At 38.0% G+C, this 19,363-nt stretch overlaps 1 protein-coding gene and 2 long non-coding RNA genes across 3 annotated transcripts in view; 1 reads left to right on the top strand and 2 right to left on the bottom strand.

Moving 5' to 3' along the window:
• LOC144205523 (uncharacterized) overlaps positions 1–6,198 on the bottom strand; it is a 118,825-nt gene extending 112,627 nt beyond the window's left edge. Inside the window, exons 1-3 of the long non-coding RNA XR_013328115.1 lie at positions 5,868–6,198; positions 5,645–5,752; positions 640–711 (exon numbers count right to left, since the gene is read on the bottom strand). This is a non-coding gene — a long non-coding RNA (uncharacterized LOC144205523). The remainder of the gene's footprint in view (positions 1–639; positions 712–5,644; positions 5,753–5,867) is intronic.
• Positions 5,405–19,363, top strand: part of sptlc3 (serine palmitoyltransferase, long chain base subunit 3) — a 15,221-nt gene continuing 1,262 nt past the window's right edge. The window contains exons 1-11 of the mRNA XM_077729928.1: positions 5,405–5,794; positions 6,937–7,128; positions 7,778–7,932; positions 8,601–8,749; positions 10,711–10,835; positions 11,660–11,753; positions 13,361–13,466; positions 13,874–14,093; positions 16,529–16,655; positions 18,125–18,260; positions 19,225–19,354. Of these exons, the coding sequence (XP_077586054.1) occupies positions 5,684–5,794; positions 6,937–7,128; positions 7,778–7,932; positions 8,601–8,749; positions 10,711–10,835; positions 11,660–11,753; positions 13,361–13,466; positions 13,874–14,093; positions 16,529–16,655; positions 18,125–18,260; positions 19,225–19,354 (1,545 nt within the window). The 5' untranslated portion in view covers positions 5,405–5,683. The remainder of the gene's footprint in view (positions 5,795–6,936; positions 7,129–7,777; positions 7,933–8,600; positions 8,750–10,710; positions 10,836–11,659; positions 11,754–13,360; positions 13,467–13,873; positions 14,094–16,528; positions 16,656–18,124; positions 18,261–19,224; positions 19,355–19,363) is intronic.
• LOC144205524 (uncharacterized) overlaps positions 14,416–19,363 on the bottom strand; it is a 17,692-nt gene continuing 12,744 nt past the window's right edge. The window contains exon 4 of the long non-coding RNA XR_013328116.1: positions 14,416–14,589. This is a non-coding gene — a long non-coding RNA (uncharacterized LOC144205524). The remainder of the gene's footprint in view (positions 14,590–19,363) is intronic.

The following is a 19,363-nucleotide window of genomic DNA, read 5'->3' as shown; positions in this document are numbered from 1 at the left end:
TGCTTCTGGCTGTGAATGGCTGAGTATAATAACTTGTGCAATACATGAAGATTACGCCAAATTTCTCGCCTTTTGGCGTGACAAACAGTATAGCAGTATGTCCAATTATTCTACTCTGTGTGATTATCCTATTTTCATTTCAAAAGTGTGTTATTGACTTTTATTTAATTCAATATTTTTCAAGTGAAAAATTCCTCCCAGCAATCAAACAAACGAAAATTTGTGTTGTTTTAATTATCGCGTGACATGGAAAAGAAAGACATATTTCAATCATAATAAAAAGGTTAATAGTCAAAACTAATTAAATTATTTCATCAGGCCATTTGTAGGCTGGTAGGCAAGTTGCAATTGCATCAAATAGGAACTGGTGACGCTAGATATCCAATCCATTTTGACTGAGAAACCCGGACAGGACGTTTAAAATGAACGCAACATCTAGTGCCAACAGTTAAAGTCCATACAAATACTTCCACTTAAGGTGAAAAACAGTTTATTGCGATATATAACTCAGTAATTCTAAGTTTCCAGCACTTACCTTCACACATATTTAAAAATATACAGTGAAAAAGCCTTTACAGGCCCCCTTGTAATCATATTTTTGAATAGGCATATATATTTGCTTACAACTTTAGTACTCACTCAGTGTCAATGCAAATGTGAGTCTAGGGTGTAGTCCGCCTTCTGCTCCAAGTCAGTAGGGCTCCTTCCCACCTTGAAAACAAGGAACCATAGTAAAAATGTAAAATATCAGTATAAAATATGCCTGCTGCTTTACACACACCAAGGTGCAGCATAGATGTCACAAACCTTCCATATACAACATCCCTTTTCCTGCCAACTCAAGCCCTATTAAAACACTCCTTTGCAGGAAAATGGCAGCACGTGGCATTGGAATTTCCATCATCCTTAGATTCAGGAGACAACATTTTCCCAAATAAGGCAGCTCGCCTCAAACATACTTGCCCGGTGTGACAGTGACTTTAAATTAGCTGTGAGGACAGGAGAAAAACCATCCATTGGAATCAACCTGTGCAAGTCTATACATCAACCACTAGGCAGGGCTTGACCTCCAGGAGGCACTGTCTTACACGAGAATGTCCAGGCACCGTCTGAATTTCGATCTGCCCCAGTGGAGATTTAATGTGCAGTCACTAGACCTGCTCAGGATTTAGAATCAGAGTGGATGGAAGGAATTCTAATCACAGTTAGGTGGAGCATTTCTGGAAAGCCAATGTCTACATGAGATTGGTTTCATCAGGTCAATAGATTTGATGGTAAGTTTTATGGAAAGCACAGACAAAAAACCCATAACTTTTGAGTAGTAATTCATATTCATTGAAGATAAGTTTCATGGTGATCATGTGATATCCTCAGTAACATAATTCTATCAAGATGGAATTACAAACTTCTGACACTGATTTATAACTAATGTATAAAATGTTCATCATTAATTCAACTTCAAGAAGGCGGAAAGAATCACCTTGAATGACTGTGCTAATAAATTCTTTGACTTATATAATTCATGCTTTCTAAGGAAGGTTTTGACAGAAGAACACAGGTATAGCAGAAAATGCATAAGAGGAACATAGTCATACCTCAAAAATCATGATCGTCTGGCCTATGCGAGTCATATTAATAACCGTAAAACTTAATTAAATTTGATACGAACAATAAAGCACAACCACCATCTTTTACTGTTCTTGTTTTATCGCTTATCCTCTAGCAGCTCCATGTTTGTTGCAAGCAGCAACTCAATCATTCTCCCACAATGCCACCCAGACACTCCCTCTCCGTAACCTTTCAAGCCACCAACTCGATGTACTCCCACTCTCTATAAATATTTGTGTCTTTTCCAGGCAAAATCTCCTGGATATGAACACTCAAAAAGTGAAACACCTACAGTCAGTCAACACAAGACATTATGGCTCATACAAATGCTTCTGCAACCACAATGCTCGTTGAAGATGCCATTTTTTTTCCGTCTATTCATTATGACTGGAAAGTGTCAGGCAATTTGCAAATTCTAAACCCTTTCCAAAAGAAGGAAAAATACCACAGCCTCAACAAAAACACAAATAACCACAGTAAATGGAGAATTACAAGAGTAGATACAGTTTGATAGATATCATTGCTGTGTGACTATATCTGCCTCAGGCTTTTCAGAAGTAATCATCCAGTAGAGAACATTATATAACATTAGATGTTAATGTTGTCATGCAGTAGAGATTGAACCATTAACGTTAGCTATTTAGATGTGTGCTTACTTATATTTAATTATGATTTACGGATAAAATGGAAGTACCACAACACACTGACCAATAAATCAGACTAACAATGACAGTAAGCATGGGGTTACGTCTGACTGGCTAACGGTGATCCCTATTTGATGATAACATTGTAGGATAACATTATGCAATTGTTTCTGGATGACTACCATTATTTTTATTCTGCAAATCTACTTTTGTGTTTACTTCTTTTCTTTCACAAAGTGTTTGCAATTTGAAAAGTATCTGATACTTCACATCCACCATTGTTCCTTCTCCCCAAATACACTGCAACACAATTAGGTGTTTATATCTTATTGAGCCAAGTGAAACATTCTGGGGAAAAACTAAAAAAAGTGAAGCCAGTTAAAGCATCAGCATATTATAATTTAGTCAATTCTCAAGAAGGTCTTAAAAGACTATGCATTCGGCCAAAATAATTTTAACATTTCCCTCTTTGCCGCTCAAAACTGAAGAAACAGTCATAACACAACAAATAAAATCCCATTGCTGCTGCTTCACACCCAAATACAAACAACCTGGTCTTATTCTGTTTTTAGGATTACACGATCAGCATCTCAGCAAAAAAGGATTAAATATAAATATGCGATGTGCACAGATAAACAATTGTATATTCCTATTTTCATGTTTTTTCCTTTCCTCTTAATGCTGTATGATGTGAGTATTAAAATGAGGTCAGCCGGGCCTGATGAAGAAATTACATGATTCAATAGCACCTCAGGGGAAGTTTAAATATAGATCTGCATCACGACTGGTCTCCAAAAGCCTCAGCATGACACCTATAAACATGTTGATTCAACATAAATCAAGCTGTGAACATTACGCATGTGCAAATATGCCAAAAAAAACCAAAAAACTTTGGCCTGTGCAAGTACTTACTAATAGGACAATTTAGGTAGAGGTGTTGTTTAAATAAAATGTCACCTACTGTGCAAATTCAGTAAATGAAATGCTCACACTAGCAATTCTAAAAGGTGGGTATTTTTTGTTAAATAAATCTTGACAATTGTGTTACTAGTGATGTCTACAAGAACATTAAACAAGGATCTGCCAACAAGCAATTTTCTATGACATTAACATTAAAAGTGGTATTGACTGAGATGCCCCACTGAGCACTAGGTGCATTTCCCCACTTATAGTTTTACTATTGATTTGTATTCAAGGTGGGGAATCTCTTTCATGGTGACTTTTAATTAATTTCCCCCATTTCATCTTAAAAAGGGCACATGCATTCAATAAGCTTACGGTAAATACAAGGAAAGGGAAACTGGGGCTTTACAAATGAAACGATCAATGCTGTAAGGAAATTAAAACATCAATCAATAACAAGCAGGATAAGATTTCAAACGGAGAAATTTAGTCCAATCTTCTTTTTTTGCACTGACAAGCACCAAGTGAGACATTTTCGGAATAACTGTATTAGTGCCAAGTTTTTTTTCCCTCCTTAAAAGCAGAAGATGGATGAAAGTATGATTTTTTTTGTGTGTGACATTGGCCATATAATTCAATAACACACCAAATAGTTAAGCATCGAGGTTCTAACACATTTCATTTAAGGGAGAAAATACTTTTTCTAAGATGGATAAGATTATCAGACACTTTGAATGCAGAGTAGTAAAGACTGTAGTCCTATTTTTTTTCTTATTCTTTCTTGAACAGTTGGATTTCTCTCAGCAGGAACGTTTCACCGTCCTATATCTTTTCAGTTTTTCCCTTTAATCGAAAATTCCCCTGATCTTGGAGAGGTCCTATACTGTCTTCATTCATGTGTCAGAATGCGTTCTACCTCCCACGAGTACTCTACGTAGCGAGGGAGCTGAGCTACAGCCGTGATCCGTGAATGACAGCAGATTCTGTGCGTCATGCCACAGAGCAGCCATAACATTAACCAATCTGGTCTCAGAAGCAATTTAATTGGGGTGAAGAGAACATTTTCAAGTAAACAGGGAATTTGTGAAATGTCAATTTATGATGGATGGGCTTATAACTCCTATAATAAATAGATTAAATTCCTATTGCTGCAAGTTATAGCACAGTATACTCAAATTTCCAGTAAAATGTATAAGGAAGGTTGGGGAAAATGTTATTATTATACATTTAGATGGCTAGATGATCACTATTAATTGTTGGTATTCGGAATATTCAGAATTGATGTGATATAATGAAGTAATACTTTCTTAATAATAAACAGTGATATTTATATTTATTTAGTTAAAGTGCTTTGCACGCCATTTTAATTTAGCACTCCTCAGTGGCATGTAAATTCTTTTCTTTCAATGCATTTTAGTACAAATATTTATTCAAAAGGCCGCAACAATACACTCGGCCAATTTATTGGGCTATAAAAAAATAATAATCGAGGTTATATATCTTTTTTGTAGAGTTTAACCCATGGATTGGCATACAAAAACCATTGCACGTAATCACTTAATTGCTGAATGCGACAAGATAACCATTTATAAGCGGTTGGGTGAACAACACATGCAAGCACGTACATTTAGAGCTGAGCGAGTTAACTCACAAATTAATGCATGCAGTTCATTATTTCAATCACACATTAACATCGGAGCCGGAAAAATAAATGTTAAGCCTTTTATCTGCTTCATTTGAGATGGTTTTCTAAACAGGTTCGATTGAAAACAACACGCCTTAGAACAGAGCAGTACCAATTCAGAGATTTCTGTCGAGAAAGTACTAGTAGTATGTATTGCCTACCTAGTGTAACAAGCTCATTACAGTAGGATAGAAAGCTGGAAGTCAGAAAAGACTTCAGTCTGACTTTTCCAACTGTTATTTTAGAAATTATTATGGGTTTGTATGAGTAAAATTGCTTTCAAGTGCAGTAATAACAACATATCTCATGTTGAAAATGTATTAATTATTAAAAATCTCTATATATCAATAAATAAGATACTATTAATCATATTTCAATTAATTATAAGTTATTTAAGTAGCCTCAGTGACATGAGTATAACTCAATGACTGCCATTGACGGCTATAGACGTCCAATCCAGATTTGACTTTGACTGGGAGGACTGCCAACCCCCAGACAAATTGGATTGGACAGCAAGCCCCATCAAAGGCAGTGAAACATCATCACACATAGTTAAATATCCTACATCAAATAGATTTGATGTCGTAGATGAGTTCATCAACGCTTGATTTGTTGGCTTTTGACATTTCAGATTGTGTCCCCCATCCAACGCACTTTATGTGGGGACTTTAATGTATATAACAACAACTTTTTGATGGTTTGTTTGTTTACGGTGGAAGTCAAACAGACGATAGCGACAACGAAATCGGGGGAGGCTGAACGTGACGCGACATAAGGAAGGAAGGAAGGAAGGAAGTCAAGTCACCTTGATACCTGCTCAAAGTTGACAGCCGACACAGTCGCCATGGTGCAGGGGGGAGTATGGTTCGATCGGCTCTTGATGGAAACGTTAACCCGCTCGGATCCCAAAGGACTGCAATGCAAAGAGACACCCAACAATCACAACACAAGCCAGGTATGAAAAAGCCAAGCAAACACGAGATCCACTCAAAATGTTTGCCAGTCATCATGATCAGACAAATACTCACTGCATCGATCGTGCCGTTAACCGCCACGATCCCCCCTTTATGATGTAAATAAACTTTAGGATTCGGTATGTCTTTAATAATATGGATCTAGATAGAGCACATGGTTTTATGAAGAGCGATGTTTTACTATCGAACCATTGTTGCCAGATAGTGTAATCTTCAATAACACGGAAGCGATGGTGTTTTAGTTATCGTTATTGTTTGCATGAAATCAAGAGGGAATAATAATGGAAACGGTTTATAAAGAATCAAACAGTTTTAAAGTAGGAAGCAACCCCGCCCTTGTTAATGTTTCACCAGACTAAAAGCAGGTTTTCTTTGCCTCCGGGCCGTGGAAATGAGGAAGCAGCTGTGCGACGTTACGTTGCCCTGATTAAGTTCCTCCTATTGGCCTGTCAAAGCTATTTAGATTTTGCCTGCATGTGGTTTTAATTGCTCAAGGTAGTTTTAATTATTTTTTGCATGCAAATTAAAATTTCAAAAATACCCTTCAATCAACACGTTTTAAAATGCATCTTGCCACTCTTTTTTTTAAACAGTGATTTATTATCAAAGACACCCGCTCTTTGAGACTGCCATTCTTGTCACACACTATTGTGTTGTTTGTCAATCTTCAAATCAATTGGATTTCCTTTAAAAAAGAAGCTGTCAAATGATTATGCATAGATCAGAGCATTGCTTTTAAAATCTGGATGGGTTTCTTTGAGATGTGTGTGGTATGATCTGTCATGCTGCATTTATTGTTTCAATTACCTTGATAAATTATTGTCCACGGGCCTTTACAATAAACATCACTCATGCACCCAAACAAAAGGGATGTTTGTTTTGGCACTGATCATCAGCCTTTGTTAAAAGCCAAACAAACAAAATATATTGCAATTGTTTGCATTATAATTTAGACAAAGAGTCTGAGTTTATTGTTATCCCGGCAAGGCATGACCATCATTGCTGTACTATTATTCCTGTACAACTCATCTATTGTTAACCTCTCTGAGATGCACCATAAAAGTACATTGAGGATCCCAATTTACTATTATATCACTACTTATGTTTGTATATTGCTCTATAGAAACATGTCTGGGATTCAGATGTCACTTCAGTACAGCACAAACAGGAAGTCTTTGAAAAGGCGCCAATGCACGTGGCTGTGATGACATACGTCGGATTTGGCATCGTCACCCTCTTTGGCTACTTTCGAGACTTCCTCAGAGCTGTGGGCTTAGAGAAGCGCCATCTCGCACAGGAACGAGAGGAACAGAAGGTACGATGATGTCCTTTTCTGTCATCAGTGTATTATCTGCATATGCACAAATGCACAGTTGGCTCAAAGGCGTGTGCGTGTCTTGAGTCTCAACACATTGTGTTTTGCCCCAATTCATCCTAAACGTTTGCTGTTTAGCCCTTTCCTCCCACATGCATGTACCTCTTCACACGGATGTTGCCAGGGGTCAGACAGTAGACCATTTGGAGAATCTGCTAAGGACCTCATTAAATCTCAAAAGGAGTCGGGATGCATTTTTTTCTCAACATGAAACAATGCCATTGTATCGCTATAGAGTTGAGATAAGTCAAAGGAAAGCTTGGATTTGGGAAAGGTGTTATGCTAATCAATGTGTGACTGTATTCAATGCACAAGCATTAATTCCCTGCAAAAAAAAGATACCTGAATGTGAATAGTAAATCTGCAGGTTTGTATGAAAATGGAATGTGACCAAAACTATTATATAGAAGTAATACCTTTTGGCTAAGAAAGCAGAGAAAAATGTCACTCTAAGGACAAAAAAAAAAAAAAAAAAACGGAAATGTTGGCTTTTATTGAAGATAACAGACCGAATAAAATGCTTTTGTGACTGACTGACTGCATTTCATTTGAAGCACATTCTCCCATAATGACATATTTTGCCTTTCAGGATTTTGTACCACTTTACCAAGACTTTGAAAACTTCTACACTCGCAACCTGTACATGAGAGTACGAGACAACTGGAACCGGCCATTATGCAGCCTCCCGGGACCTGTCTTTGACTTGATGGAGAGAGTTTCTGATGACTACAACTGGACATTTAGGTACTGACAGTGTTTTAAAAACTAATCCATCCATTTAGGTTGAATTAAATATAAGAAATCATGATTGTCTATTATGTACAGTGTACAGATTACGTTTTAATCTGAACATTTTGAAGACAGTAGTACTTTGCTTACAATTTTGTTGGAACATTTTTTTTTTTTTTTGCTTCACGCATAGTGAAATAGGGCAAGTGACTATTTTTGGTAATTAAAAAAATAAATAAATAAACCCGTGAAGATGAGGCATCCACAGATGTGGACGTCCAATGTTGGTTCATTTAGGCCACATATAGTATCATGTGTTATTATTGTGATCTGTTCATGTTTCAGTACCATGGACAGCTCCAAACGTCCAACCCACTTTGACTGTGAAGGTCAACAGAAATTATTCACAGTTTGTGCTGAATTAAAGCTCCATTTGGAGCTCCAATTTTAATTCTAAATCAAATTATTCAATGATTTATGCTCTCAACCGATAATGTTCCTTTTTTAATAAACATGGATCATTTCGCATTTCATGAATATATCCCCGCTTAAAGTAAAAAGTTATGAATTGAACATCATTGTAATTGGACATTTATTTGCTTTTAATACAGCATAATGGAAGTGCTCCACATGTAGGAAGAAATAAAAGAGTAATGGATCCTCTAATGTGTTCTTGCTTTCAGATTAACTGGCAGGACGATACACAATGTTATCAACATGGGTTCCTACAACTACCTGGGCTTTGCGGAGAACAATGCCGATTACCTTGAAACGGTGGCAGATAAAACGCGGCAGTACGGTGTGGGCGTTTGTAGCACGCGACAGGAAATGGGTAAGCATGTGGTCAGTCTTGTGTTGGGGGTGTAAAATAGATAAATAAATAAATAAATAGCAAGCTTCTTGCCCTCTTGAGCGAGTTTGAGCGAGGCCATTAATCCAGATGGTCGCATCCCACACTGCCTCAGAAGTCATCAGCATGCATCTGCTTTCCAACACTGACAAAGCACGAATGTGCCGAGTCGCAAAGCATAAATGAAACTCCATTTCCCTCATCACATATGCCATCATTTATTATCTTTCTGCTGATTTATACTGTCTGCAAGTTTAATTATCTTTCAGTAGCTGCAATGTTGTATGAATTATTCACCCTTTGTTAAATTATGTACCAGTAGGGCACGAGCTGAGATCATTATAAGATGGTCCAGTGCGATAGTGGAATTACATCTTAGAATGTTATGAAATGTGGTTGGACGTAAAGTAAGGTGGGATGCAAAGAGAGAGCATGTGTAAGAAGTGGTAAAGTGATTTGGATGAAAGGGAAGTATATTCAGATTGATTTGGAATAACGTGGGATTCTCGGAATATCTCGAGCAATTTCTGCTGGCTTGGCAGTCGCTTTAAAGGTTTTTTATCGCGGTGCTGAAATCTTAAGCCTGAACTGCCTGTTGCTGAAATGTAAACATGGCAAGTCACCAAACAGGTTGGATTTCAGCAAAGTTTAAAACAAAAAACACAGGCATTTAATCTTATTCTCCATCAATTAGTGCTGAACCGCTAAAATACAAGTTTTTGCATCATTTTTTAATTGTTTTTTCCCATATATATATTTGCATCTGCCTTCAACGTGCTCAGATAATGTATCCATAATTCATTTAATTTGTTTTCTTTGGTACTTATTTCTTCTTTTTTTCAGTAAAATTGAAAGGAACTATTTTCCCCTTGAGGCCTTAGTAAAGTCTCCAATACTGAATATTATCGTCTCTTAGTAGACTGTAATTTTCTTCATGTTATCTCTTTAAACACAGGATAGCTAACATTCTTAAGGATGTTGTCATAACTCACCTTACCTGTGGGACAGTCAAAAGGTGCAGCGTAGAATTTCAAAATATTATTTGTTGTTCTGTCTGTCTTATCTTTTGGGAATGATCTAAAACACCTGGAAATGAAACAAGAAAACAAAGAGCACATATCATGATGAAAAAAAAAAGACAAATCGGTTGAACATTTATCAAGTTTCATTGATGAATAACTCAGGATTGAACCTACGGTATCCCACAATCATTACTGAGTTTTTTAATATATGCATTCAGATGAAAGGATAACTACAAAGGAATATGTCAGGAATGTTTCAGAGCACTTTTTCTTAACATGTTAAAAGTGGGATACTATAGTACTATACTATATAAAAATAGTTCTATTCAAAGGTTGACATGTCTTATCTCACCTGTAAAAACCTGAAAAGGAAGATAGTAAACAAGCAACAGAAATAAATAGTGTTTTTCTGTCAGTATGTATTTTGTTTTGTTCTGAATGTAATGAGATTTGATTTAGGGCTATACCTTATTCACTTTTTACCGAGATAGTAAGGCTCCATTTTATCAAGATTGTGTACACGATAAGCAATATTAGTACTGTTTGATGAAAAACGCTGCATTCAGGATTTCAGTCAAGTTGATGAAACTCATAAATCAATATGACTCAGTACCGTGCTGTATGTATTTGAACGTAATGAAAATCACTGCCTGTGATTTTTTTAAGGGAACTCGGTGTTATATTTGCTACCGAAATGTGCTGCAAATCTTTTAAGTGCAATGATAGTTCTGCCTTAAGCCTTTTCTTTTATCCGTCTTTATTTTTGAATATTTTACCAATCTTTTATGTTTGCAAAAAATGCCATTGGCAGTGTACCGCTGGGATCAATTCTCTCGTGCTGTTCACAGGGATTCTATGACTGACTGCCTGCACTGCGGTATGAATGCCATGTTTGAACCGATTATTATTTCTGTCACTTAGGCACACTGGACATTCACGTGGAGCTTGAAAACCTAGTAGCCCAGTTCCTTGGGGTGGAATCCACCATGGTGTTCGGTATGGGTTTTGCCACCAACTCTATGAACATCCCTGCACTTGTTGGAAAGGTATAAAAACCACACACACTCTCACACACCCGCACAAAAGAAATTGTTCTAATGAATAAAGCAACAAAGTAGATATTAAGGCAATTAGCCAAGCTTTTTACATATGCCCTAAATTAATGAAGAACAGTCAACTCAACTCAGCTCTGAGCAAATCCCCACTCACCCTATTAATTAAAATATTCCTAATTAAACATAACAGTAGCTAGGAGGTTAAGATTCTGGCTATACACAATTGCCTTTAGATACATTGACAAGGAGGGGCACGTTTTTGTTAAGAGCCCTTCTTAAGGGTATTTTTAGCTCCTTACATTTGCCTGTCGGCGTAACAGTCAAGCTCACCAACAGTCATAGGTTACCAGGGGCAACACATAGCGTGGGGATCTGTGATTGGACCGGACAGGACGAAAGGGACGGTTGAACTGATGTAAGTGTGGCAGCATTTATGCAGCTCTTGAGGTTGTGCCCCCCCGCTGGGACCCTGCAGGGACAGAAAGGGTCAAGCCGTGTTGCCAACTCTGACCTGTGATGCGATGTCGAGACAGGCCTTGCATTAGAGTGACAGTTGCTGTTGGTTCAGGGACTAACTGGGTTGGATCGGAAGGCCCAGAGGACGGTTTCTGTCACTGAGAAGGTGTTGGCGCATGCTTTATAAGAATTCATTTAAATGGGTTGCGTGGTGTTAAATGTGAGATAGTATGGGAATTATTTTCAGAGTAGGATACCTCAATGACTGCTTGGGTGGAACATTTTAGAAATTGGAAAGCGTCCGTGGGCGAATTAGTCACATTTTTTTGGTAATCATTGAATTTCAAACTGTTTTTTAGGGCTGTTTGATCCTGAGCGATGAGCTTAACCATACTTCACTCATCTTGGGTGCTCGATTATCAAGAGCCACCATCAAGGTGTTCAAACACAACGGTAAGTCAAAATTGCTATGGAAATTTCAGATGAAACCTGTTTGAATGAATTGTGACCACTCCAATATTGAATTTTATAAAAAATGATCAGAGGTACATCACCTCTTTACTCTCATTGTTAAACATTAATTCTAAACTGTTAGCACTGTAAGAAAAACATTACTTTTTCCACAGCAAAATATTTGCCTCAGGAAAAACCTACTTAGTATTCTATGTTTGGATCAGCAATCATAAGGGCTCTAACGAGACGAATTTATGACAATGTTTATTTATCAGCGGCAAGGCTGAACGTCTATTTAAATAAAAAATTCATATTAAGCCAATTCAGCTCATTTCGTTGTCAAAGCATGTGTTTTTCCCCCCAATTAAGGCCATTAGGATATATTAAACATTAAATATACATCATTGGATTGGCTCAAATAAGAGTATTGGCTGCACTTTCAGCATACGGGAAAGACAAGACAGTCCACTTGCACTAAATGCATAGTGACAGGTACAAGCCAAGTCAGTTATAGGTATTTCCGAGCAGCTCTCATGGGGCAAAAAAGCCCTCAGGCACCTTAACAAATGACCTCCCTCTTCTTCTCTATCTCCTCCAGTCACTGTTCATGCACACTTTTAATAGAGCAAAGCCTATATTTACAAAACCCTTCTTTACGAGTCCACTGCAACACACCCTAGATTAATAATTAACATGCAACGGCATTCTTCAAGATGTAAACACAAGTGCCCCTTGCAAAAAAAGTCGAAAGACTGGTCCGTATAGACTAGTGTCATCACATACTGCCGCTAAACTAATATTGTAAGTCCAAGGTTCGAGGGTATATCAACACACTGATGCTCGGGTAAAGAGATTATCTCTCTATGGTTGTACGTCTATTTTTTTTTTTTTTACTAGGGCACATAATTGTGTGACTTGATGCAATTCAGAAGAGTAACAGCAAACAATGCCATCCTTGTAAAGTCTAACTGGTCCCTACTGTAAATATCAATAGTAGTAGTCTGCACTTTCAGGAAACACAATTATGTGAATTTCCTCGTCAATAAAAGCTAGTATTGGTCTGAAGATCAGGGATGAGAGTTTATATTTTTGTCTTTAAATTACAGTTATTCAATACTGCCATCTGCTGGTAAAGTGAATAATTCATGATTTCACTATGATTTCACTTTGACTTATTTATTATAGGCAATTTGTTCCCATATTGAGGTCAACAATTATTCATACTCTGGCCTGATCAAATGTAGAAAATGTATTTTTTTTTAAATATATGCAATAGTAAGTTTTTGCAATTATGTTAAGCATTTTTACGGCATAACATAAAAATCCTGACATTTCATTGTCAACACGCTGGAATGTTTTCCAGGCAATGACTAGATTCTGGGGTCTCAAAATTATTTTTCTACACTGGCAACATCATAATTATATATCATTATGATTTTGGATACACCAAAATCTGTATAATCACTCCAAAGGTGAAATCTTTAAATGTTATTATACATGTACAATGTCAATTCAATATATACAATAGGATTGGTAACTACAGAAAAATTGACTTGTTTTTTTTTTTTAACCTAATAATACCATGCCCTTTTTTATATGTGTGTAAGACATGGCCCATTTGGAGAAAGAGTTAAGAGACTCAATCTGCTCTGGGCAGCCTCGGACCCACAGGCCCTGGAAGAAAATCCTGATTATGGTAGAAGGCATCTATAGGTCAGTTGCTATTTAGTCACTCCAATTTAATCACACTTACAATGTACAATCAGCTCTCAATTATTTATCTGGTGTCACTTTGTATATCTTGCCAAGTAAAAGCTTCCAGGTGGTCATAACAGACTTGTGTGTCAATTTTAGTAGAGAGTCCAAAAGAACAGTCTGTCTCAGTGAGTCCATCTGCTCATTAGTTCCAAATCAAGGCTAAATGGAGCTGCAAAGGCTGATGAGGCTAAACTCGGTGGTCCTTTGATATATAAAGCTCCTATTTCCTTAAGATGTTCAATTCCTGAAATATATTAGTCATTCTCCAGACCTCTCTTCATCTTGATACCACATTGGATGTTAAATTCCTTATAAAAGTAAGGCCAAATTGTCATTTCATGAATCCTATCTTTTGTCATTAGCATGGAGGGCTCAGTGGTACGACTTCCTGAGCTGATTGCTTTAAAGAAGAAATACAAGGCATGTCTGTACCTGGATGAGGCCCACAGCATCGGGGCAGTGGGGTCAGGAGGCAGGGGTGTTACGGAGCTCTTTGGGGTGAACCCAGCAGATGTGGATGTGATGATGGGAACCTTCACCAAGAGCTTTGGTGCTGCTGGAGGTTATATTGCAGGAAAAAAAGTGAGTTTATTTTTTTGTTATTGTTTCTTACTTTTCTTAACTAACAATTCATAAAAAAATGTCTCTCACTTAACAGCACTATCTAGAAATTGATTTAATATTAAATGAGTAGGCTAGTTGGTTCTTGTTTTAACAGTTGTGTTGAAATCAATCATTAATAGAACATAAAATTAATTGACATTTGGAATATGTTTTAATGCTTAATATTATTTAGCTAAAAGGTCAAAAAAATTGAGAATTAACTTGTATAATCTGGTTTATATTTTCTAAATAAACTGAACTTGAAATGAGTTGTGTAAAACAATTACAAACTCACCGCAGATGCCGTCAAAAGAGCACTTTTTTCAATTGGGCAGTCAGCCAGAGTGTTTAACTCAGTATTCTACACACTCCGCTCCCTCAGTGGCAGGCTGTGTTCGATTCCTGGTTCAATTCCAGATTACCCGACTCTTGACTTCAAAGCATTTGCTTGTTTTGTTGAGTTTTCCATCAAGACCTGAAAATTCAAGTGAAATCAGTTGACCTGAAATTTCAAGATGAAACAATACATAGCACATTTTAATTATAGTACAAATACAAATTGGACTTTTCTATGGTTAGATTCTAGAAAATATAAAAAGTGACCTCGCTACGTCACCTAAACTCCTTGAGAAGGAGTTTAGATTTAACTACACATACTTTGTCACGAAGCATTTTTCTCAAAGCTCACATACGTCCAACAAATGTTGCACAGGGTTTTGTAATTCCGATTTAGTCCATTAAGAAGTACATACACTTTAGAACATTACCACATGGGTTTTGTAGCACTTGATTAGAATGCTGCAGAGGAAGTAGGCATGTTGTTTGAATTAAGTATTGAGAACGGAACCCTTCCTGTCCTTTCCTTATGTTGGCTCAGCCATAATAAGAAGGTACAGCTGGCAGATGGCCAGCCCCTTCTTGTGGCAACCTCCAAACTGTGCTCCAGATTTAACAACGTCGTCTTTTACAGTCATGATCATGTTTGAAGTACCAAAACTGTGCCTGGCATGGCAGCTGGCTGTAGTAAAAGTGCAGGATGAATCAGGCCAGATAGAACCTTCTCAATATAAAGGTATTTGTTTGTTGGTGAGTTTTGGGTTGACCAACAAAGAACTCTACATATGTGTTGCAGGGATTTCTGGCTTTTATGGTCCTGATTTCTTTTGGATAATGTTGTTTTTGTAGCACCCCTACTTTTGCGGATGACCACTGCAACATTAGTAATTGTGTTTGTGTCTGCGGCTGAAGGGAAACTCTCTTTGGCTGTCACTTGGTGCCCCAGATGTGAGATGGATGTTCTTTCTCGGACATGCTGGTGATCTCGGTCATACCAAAATCCTGTGGTGAAAATCCTGAGTCCTTAAATGAAAACAGATGCAACGCCAGTTTGGGATTTGTATCTTGCGTTTGAGCACTTCCCCTTAAATCCCCCTCCTCTCATATGTGTGCGAGGAAGCCACAGCCACCGCCCAGTAGGGACAGATGGCAAAAGCAGCCGAACGGCATCGCCAACGACATGTCATCACCTGTAACCCGCTGGCCGCCACGCATTATATGCTCGCTTTGAGTCTGCTCCGACCTTTAAGTACATCGGACACTTGGAGGATACATGATCCGATAGAGTTGCGGCAATCCCGATTCTTTCTTCTTCACAACCAGGAGTCATCTCTCGCTGACATTTCAGAATATAACGAGCACGGCATGACCCATTCTGGTTCATTTCAATGTTTTACTCCGAAAGAGTACACCATGTGACCTGTTTTAGAGCTAGTTGATGCAAGGAATGATGATTACAGCTAACTGTCCTGCAGATTCATCTTAAATTGGCAAGTGAATATGAGCTACCTGTAGTGGTTTTTTTTTCTTGCATGGCATTATATGATCACTCTTCAGCTTTCCACAATGTTAAATTTTTAACTCATTTCCACCATCCACCAGAAGATTACTGACTACATGCTTCTAAGGTTAGGAAGCATACTCCCTTAGAACGTATAAGACAAAGGTGTTAAAGTGGCGGCCCACGGGGCCAAATCTGGCCCACCGCATCATTTTGTGCGGCCCACGAAAGTAAATCATGAGTGCCGACTTTGTGTTTTTGGATCAAATTCAAATAATTATAGATGTACAAAACATTTTCTGATTTCCCTCTTTATAAAATCAATCATTGCAATTTTTTTGTTTGTTTTTAGTTCAAAAAACATTTTTTAAAACCAAAAAATAAATATACAAATATTTATTTATTTAATTGAGCGACTGCTGAGAGTAGACCTGACTGTTGTTAGTAGTCAGCACGCTCAACTACTGCAATGGTAATGATAATTCAGGCCTTTATCATTCCTTGAAAGATTTTTGCTAATCGCAGCCGATTTACATTACAGTATTTGTTAAACTGGTCGTCATGCAATTGTTTACAGGAGTTGGTGGACTACCTGCGTAGCCAGTCCCACAGTGCCATGTACACCTCAGGCATGTCTCCTCCTGTCGCCGAGCAAATCATCCGGGCGATCAAGTGCATCACAGGGCAAGATGGCGGCACCGAGGGTGAGCATCATCATGTCCATACCCGTTTGCCAAATTCTATCTGCCCGTCTTTATGTAAATCTTGACACCAGGCCATAATTTTTTATCGAAACAAAAGCAATCCGAAGCCAGAGGGCTGTATCAATGTTAGCGTTAGGAGTAAGTCCAGACCCGCGGGGGAAGACAAACAGCTGCTCGGTTCGAAAATATGATAACAATTACAGGGGTCTGCAGTGGTAGGACGAAAGGAGGTTGGAGGGCGTGCAGTACCCAAGCACACGTGACCCCCACATAAAGGAAATCATTTTCATGTGTGTTTTAAGGAACCATAGACCTCTGAATAGTTTCTGCCTTAATGCTATCAGACACCAGGGCAGGGAAGTAGTCATTAGTCGTAGTACCACCAAAGAACCAGTCCCTCCTGTTCCCTACCGTGTTAGGACTTGCAAGTGTGAAGAGCTGGGCTACAAGAGGTAGAACACAGGCCGGTTTGTGCCCCTGAATATTAACGCCAAGGGGGAAAAGGTCAACAGAATCCTACAGGTCACTGACAGTGCTTCAAAAGCTCTGTGGTGCTTTAATCAATATGATGGACTAGACTGAGGAATATGCAATTATATTGCAGTGTCTGGCTGTAAACTTAAAATGCTTTGAAACTAACATTGTCAAGAGATATAGCTATAAAGCAAGAAAATGCTCCTGTCAATCTTAAACTGATACAACATTTACTCACTGCAAAAGATGACTCACACACACAAAACAACTACAAAATGGAAGAAAAAAAACATCCACTTGACTTGACTATCATGAAGACCACCTCGACCCACTTGTTTTAGTCATTGCTCTACTCATTTAGTTTTAAAAAACACCACTGAACCGCTTGTTAAGTCTTATTACTTCACTTTTTAAAGCCTTGCTATACATTTATTACAGTTATTGGCACATCTATTCCCAGTTAATCAAAGGTAAATAGAACCACATTTCAATCCACAGCTGTGTTGGGCATAGCAAAATAGCTTTTTAAGTAAGAACGGTGATAGAAGTGCATGGCCTGGTGCTGGCCTATTTAGATTTATTTGGAATACTTGAAATACCGACGACACATTGGCATTAAGTGCTTATTTTGAATACAAAAGTGTCACAATCGGCGAACGTGGTAACGTGCACACATGCCCGCCTGTGGACAAAACTGAACCATCTGCTGCTGCAGCTGAGTTGTAATCACCCTCAACTTCATAGGGGAGGCTACACAGGCCCAGATGGAGGTGTAGGCCTCACATAATAAGATAAGAATTCATCACATTGGTATCGTAACTGCTGACAGTCAAGGCACGTTCAACACGTATTTAATTCCCATAAAAAAACAACAATGACAAAACATGTTCATTGAGTTTTTTTTGTGTGTGTAAAACTCCTCCACCACAAAGTACTCATCCATCCTAACAACATCACCTTGCCCACTAATTCAACTCTTCCTCTTTTTGTTGAAGGTATCAGACGCATCCGACAATTGGCTCAGAACACCAGATACTTCCGAGCCAAAATGAAGGAAATGAGTTTCATCATTTACGGCAACGATGACTCCCCCGTAGTCCCTCTTCTACTCTACATGCCGGGAAAAGTAGTGTAAGAATGCTTCACTTGTATAAAATACCTTTTTTTTGGCTGCATTACACCTCTTGTCAGATGAACTGCATGGTCTCATTTTGAAGTATTAAATGCTTGGTGTTGTTTGTTGTCACAAGCAATTTTCAGCCACATTAGCATGTTTCATGTTGAAGTGATTTGAACGGCCGCCCGGCCTACTTTTCAAAGTTTCCATGAATCACTGGTGTGGACTGTTGGGGTCGACTTGTATCTGTAACTACTGAACAAAAACATCAGGTAGCTATTATGCAGAACCCACTCAGGTATAATGTGTCTTGCAGCGCACATACGCGTGCAAGAACGTTTTAATCCCTGAGAAAGAGTTACTGCATGATCAAATGACAAGACAGAATGATTTGATGTTTTGAGGTAAAGACCTGAATTAGAAGGGATTGGCTTGAAAGATGTTTGAAGAGATGCAGATGATCACCACAGCCCAGGCAACTAAATTATGAGCCTTTTTTACTAAAATCAAACTCTTGGAACTCATTCTGAATGATTGTTCCAGTGTGAAACTTCCAAAATGAGAAAAAAAATAAAATGATCAACATTTTGCCTTTTGATCTTAATGAAACGAACTGAAATGTCAGTCTGAAAAATCATTAGTATAACATCCCTGGCTGACATCATAAATATGCAATAAATCCCACCTTATCTTGCACATTATAAGGCCCACCTTCAAAAGATTATGCGTCAAACTAAATATAGATACGCAAAACGGAAATCCACACCATGATTAACCAATACAGATCCATATATTAAGCGCATATGTTTATAAGGTAAACTATTGTATTTTGAGACAATTTAACTCTTCATGGTGCACATTATAGTGCGGAAAATACGACATTTGGCAAAAAGTCCAAAATTTAAATCTGAAACATTATCACATAGTTTTGAATCTTTATGGACATGAAACTAATGTATTTTCTCTTTTACTGACCAGAGCTTTTGCCCGAGAAATGCTTGAAAGGAAAATTGCTGTGGTGGTCGTCGGCTTCCCCGCCACACCAATAACCGAAGCCCGAGCTCGCTTCTGTATGTCTGCCGCCCACACCAAAGAAATGCTCGACGAGGTATATCCT

Source organism: Stigmatopora nigra, chromosome 12 (genome assembly GCF_051989575.1).
Source record: "Stigmatopora nigra isolate UIUO_SnigA chromosome 12, RoL_Snig_1.1, whole genome shotgun sequence".
NCBI lineage: Eukaryota > Metazoa > Chordata > Actinopteri > Syngnathiformes > Syngnathidae > Stigmatopora > Stigmatopora nigra.
This window is presented reverse-complemented; position numbering and strand designations above follow the sequence as displayed.